General features: G+C 35.2%; 1 protein-coding gene across 1 annotated transcript; it reads left to right on the top strand.

The window, feature by feature from the left end:
• The first annotated feature begins 1073 nt into the window (after positions 1–1073).
• On the top strand, positions 1074–3869 carry LOC114736801 (plant cysteine oxidase 2-like). Its single transcript, XM_028924672.1, has 5 exons — positions 1074–1615; positions 2246–2364; positions 2478–2640; positions 3128–3346; positions 3438–3869. Exons 1-5 carry the CDS (start codon positions 1393–1395, stop codon positions 3560–3562), a joined length of 849 nt encoding a protein of 282 aa, XP_028780505.1. The 5' UTR covers positions 1074–1392; the 3' UTR covers positions 3563–3869.
• The last annotated feature ends 1311 nt before the right edge of the window (positions 3870–5180 follow it).

The following is a 5180-nucleotide window of genomic DNA, read 5'->3' as shown; positions in this document are numbered from 1 at the left end:
GGTTGAATCAATTTGATATCAGCCATAAAACTACACTGGCTAACAAAATGTAAACTTGAAACCACTAAAATATCATGGATCAACCGCTAGTTTGTTGAGTTCAACCCCATTTAATGGCTACAATATCAGTTTGTTCATTTGTATCAAATACTATGGGCATATAAAAACCAGACAAATGATTTTGCAAATCATATCATGCTAGTTTCATATTAAAAAAAAAAAAAAAAACAATACACCTCCAGCCTACTAAGTTATCAAACACTACCTATTAGTCCTCATGAATGAAACATTTTTTATAACCCATTTTTGAAAACGCATTTATCTCTATCAGTCTTAGCTTAAATATAACTTCATTTTAATTAAGGATAATTTTGAAGAGTTGTTAATATTTTTAACATTTAACTAAAATATTAACTAAATCTGAAAATTGTTTTGTGTTTTAACTTTGCTAATCGATATCCAGTAAAAACATCCCGAGTCATATTCCCTCTGGTGTCTAATTACGTTTCTGATATTTCGACTAAGCAATTGTCCCTTCTCTGCCTTTGAAGGAGCCGAGGAACAAACTTCCAGTTAGAGACAAATTGTGACATGAGTTTTAGGAATGTCGATAAGAAGAAAGCTTCAAATTAAAGCAGTGTTTCGAGATGTTGTTATTGCTAAGTCAGGAGTAAAAACTGAACTAAAGTTTAGGAATATTGAGAGTTAGAGTATTTTAATTAAGCTCGCATATATTATGTTACATGATGTGTCAAGAGTTCATAGGTGTGTGTGTGTACATAGGCATAGCAAAGAATAAGTTGTATTTTATTACCGTGCATATCAATTCAAGAATTAAGTTTCATGCGGGTTTTCTCCATCCATTTTTTCCCACTCTTTGATCCTATCTTTATCAAAAAAAAAAAATCCGCTATAGCCCACCGGAATTTCCAAGCATGGCCCCTGGTTTTCACTTTCTAAGACCAACTGTTTTTCTTTTTCTGCTAATCCTTCTCCTTCTACTATTCTTTTATATGTCTCTCTCCATTCTCTTTCTTTCACCATCCACTCAATGCCATTTTTTATCACATTGATCTCACTCCTTTTTCCTCTAAACCTCCATCTCTGCAAAACACTATCGAAAACTCTACCCCTCGCCCCAATATACTTCCTCTTCTCTCTCCCTATTATTGGGCATTTGGGGTTGTAGAGTCTCTCGCTGCGCTTTTTCGCAGTTTTCTGCAATACCCAGTACTATTCCTGTTACCAAATTCTCTATGGTCCCTTCTTTTATTAGGTCTAGCTATAAAAGCATTTCACAGTGTCTCCTTGTTTCGATTTTCATATCGTAATTCTGCATTACGTACAGTAGTATGCTAATTAAGCTTGGTTTTTCTGCTGAATTTGAATTGCATGGGAATTGAGAGGAGGTTGGCTGATAGGAGAGACAAAAACTTTTCTGAATTACCCGAAGAGACGAACACCAACAATAAATCAATGAAGAATAACCGGCGACGTCAGAAGAAGACGTCTTCGGTTCAGAAACTATTCAACACATGCAAGGAAGTGTTTGCCTATGGTGGGACTGGGATTATTCCACCCCCTCGAGACATTGAGAAGCTGCGGTCTATTTTAGGTATGTGCTTCAATTATGTATCCAAATTACTGTCCACAATGTGCTTTGTTTTGTCGGCTAGCAAGATTTCCTATATGGGGTTGCATTCTTTTTATGGGAAAATCACATCAAAATGAACTTTTTTGCTGCGATTTTTGCCGGCTTGCTGATCAACTACATGTGATTTCAGCTGAATTTTCCATTAACAAAAACTAATCTGCATTATTCCTTACTTGGGGGAAAACAGTGCAGCTTGTTATAAAATTTATATTTTTAAATGTCGATACCGATAATGTCAAAATTGATATATTATATAATATTTTTCACCTTGAAAATACTTCAGTTCATAACTTCGGGCGATGGGCTGTGCTCTCTCCTTTGTGTATGTACTATGTTTCCCACATACATGCTTTTGTGTTTAACTTGCATGTGTGTATGTGATTATTAGAAGTTGTTCAAGTATCGATCGGTCACATAATAAATGGTTGTCCGTGAGCTTCTTGTCACAAAGAGATGACATCTACAGAAGGTTTTAGTTTGCTGTCAAATGCTAAGAACCTGATTTGGTCTGACAGAATAAAAATTTAGTCTGTTGTGTTTGAGTCCCTAGCTCTATATCATTAGCTAGACTGCCGTCCTCTTTTTGTGCAGATGGAATAAGACCAGAAGATGTTGGCCTGACACCTGAAATGCCACATTTCGGGACAAGCCGTGCCCAAAGAATGCCAAAAATCACATACCTGCATATCTATGAATGTGAAAAATTCTCGGTAAGCAAGTTATTTTCAACTGCTAAGTGCCAATTAATCTGATGGTTACTGGGAATCATATGGTGTTTTGTTGATTCGTAATTGTATATCCACATGAATCTAAAATAATGCAGATGGGAATATTTTGCTTGCCACCTTCTGGTGTTATTCCTCTTCATGATCACCCCGGAATGACGGTTTTCAGCAAACTTCTCTTTGGGACCATGCACATCAAATCATATGACTGGGTGACCGACTTGTCCCCGCACAATCCTACCAGCTTCAAACCAACGGAGAGTAAGTAGTCTACCATTTTTGTACCATTTGGTAAGAAGTATTGAAAATGAGAGATAAAGATTGGGATTAGAATTGAGAAAATCTATTAAAAGAGTATTTAGCATGAGAGATTGCTTGTTATATGGTATTAGACAAACTCATGTATGTGGGATTGAGAAATACCATAGGAGAAAGTGGTATTTCCCAATTCTACTTCCTTAGGTAATTTGCTTAATCTTACGTGACAAACAATTACTTATACCAAAGATTTTTTTAATACTTTTTTTTAATCGCAATCATAGTCCTTGTCCCTCATTTTTAATGCTTTGTACCAAAAGAAACATTTATTTAACATTGCAAACAAAGCGTTTGTACAAATTATATAGCATAAAATGCAAATGGAAGCTGTGTTATTTTCTTCTTTCCCTCTCTTTAGTAGCGCCTTAACTGGCTCTTTCTCTAAGAACTAGAGAAAAGAATAACATGTATGACTATTTGAATTATGCAGTCGAGAGTTCAGAAGTGCGGTTGGCTAAAGTGAAGGTTGATGCAGATTTCACTGCTCCTTGCAACACCTCTATCCTTTATCCGGCGGATGGAGGAAACATGCACTGCTTCACCGCAGTGACAGCATGTGCAGTTCTCGATGTTCTTGGCCCTCCATATTCTGATCCTCATAGGAGGCCTTGCACTTACTACCTTAGTTACCCTTATTCCAGATTTTCAGGTATAGATTTTGCCGCTGATCATGACACCGTCTTGTTACATTCTCAGAGCCATAATTATCGTGTGTTAATTATTTCCTTTTGAAACTCCAGTAGAAGGAATGTCCGTAGCACAAGAGGAAGAGAAGGCTTACGAGTGGCTTCAAGAGAGGGGGAAACCTGAGGGTTTACAAGTAGTTGGAGCCATGTACGGAGGCCCAAAGATTGTGGAGCACTGAACTCATCATCTTACATCATCATCATCATCATCATGTTCCTCCCTGGTCCCTTAAGTCTTTTCGATATTATATATAGGTTCTGAGTGCTGACAGATTTTCTATTAATGAAGAAAGCCGATTAGACCCCAGCCTTGTCTGAACGGCTGGTGAAACTTTTTCTGAGATCTTTTTCCCTTATGCCCCCTTTTTTTTTTCCAGTTTTAATTTTATGTTCTCACAGGCACCTAGTGATGTTTTTTCAGACGACAGTTCTGTTGTTGTATATACAGATCAAAAAACAGTAAATGATAAAAACAGATTTACAGCACCAGAAACTGATATATTATGGGACCGATGAAGCTAAGATGCAGTGGTCTTAATTAATACCATCTGAAATATCAGAATTTGTTGGCATAAATGTCATTTCGACGACTCTCACCTCAATAAAGTAGTCTCCTAGAATCTTCAAATGCATTTTATTTTGAAAGCAGCCAACTTTAATCTTTCTTGGAAAAATATATCTGTGTGGACGTGAATATATATCTATGTGCGTATATATTCAATCTTGTGAATTGCTTGTCATAAAATATTTTCAAGTAGCATATGGGTCCTACTGCTTATCACTCATATGGAGTAATTTTTTGTGTTGTTATATTAATATTAATTTGTTCGTGTTCGTTGCGGTATAAGGAACTTCATCGATGACCTACTGATTGGTAGCTCTAGAGCCGAGACGAATTATTCAATGACGTGTAGCCAGCGGGCTGATAATACTACTTCCAGTCCTTAATATAAGACTTTGTTTGATTTTTATTTTGATTTTAAATATAAGATTCCAATATATTTTGTCTGTTATATTTATTCATTTTTTTTCTAAGAGAATCATTCTAATAATGGTAATTCTAGCCAATACATTTGATTAGCAAAAATATTTTAAGAAATACAATACCTATTTATAACAAATAACTAATTTAACTTATTTCTTTAATCTATTCAAATTAGTCAACTAGTTCTTATATTTAGAATCAAAGAAGGGTAAAACATACTAATACATGTTATATGTGGGCGCGATGACATAGGAAGATTCTGTTATTTAGTCCGAGAAGAAACATATAATAATGATTTTGAGCTTGTTACCAAAATTAAGATAATGTTGCCAGAAATTTCCTTGTTGCTTCCTATCAGATTATTTCGGCAGCGCCTACCAGCCTACACTACAGCTTAGAAAATTTAAGCACTTGCACAAAACGGGACCGCAAGAGCACCGTAATATCTGGAATCTTTCACAGCACCCCATATATAATATATATTAATTTCTTTTCACAATTATTCGCGGCGCACAAAGGGAGAAAAAATGTTCTCAGCTTTTATTATTATTGACTTTCTTAATAATCAATTAATATGTGTCTATATATAATTTAAGCAAAACGTCATGTTTATATATAAAAGTTATACAATAAAATGTGTCGGTTAAAACATTAATAATAAAAATAAAAAAATGTAAAATTTGTTTGGTTGTGAAATTACTGCTGGTTTTGTAGCAAACAAATAAAAGCAATGTTCATAAGGTAGGGATATAATATAGTGTCCAAATCTCAAATATGATATTCTGTTTCTGGTTGTGGCTTTCCCATTGGCT

Source organism: Neltuma alba, unplaced genomic scaffold (assembly GCF_004799145.2).
Source record: "Neltuma alba isolate B1F8T4 unplaced genomic scaffold, ASM479914v2 tig00013372_pilon, whole genome shotgun sequence".
NCBI classification, from domain to species: Eukaryota; Viridiplantae; Streptophyta; class Magnoliopsida; order Fabales; family Fabaceae; genus Neltuma; species Neltuma alba.
The sequence above is the reverse complement of the archived record's forward strand: the minus strand, read 5'-3'. Positions and strand labels throughout refer to the sequence as shown.

Excerpts from the sequence above, each read along its gene's own strand:
- LOC114736801 (XM_028924672.1), top strand. The coding sequence starts at position 1,393 with ATGGGAATTGAGAGGAGGTTGGCTGATAGGAGAGACAAAAACTTTTCT. Across the intron at positions 2,365-2,477 it reads ATGAATGTGAAAAATTCTCG|ATGGGAATATTTTGCTTGCC; the intron begins GTAAGCAAGTTA and ends AAAATAATGCAG. Across the intron at positions 3,347-3,437 it reads CCCTTATTCCAGATTTTCAG|TAGAAGGAATGTCCGTAGCA; the intron begins GTATAGATTTTG and ends TTGAAACTCCAG.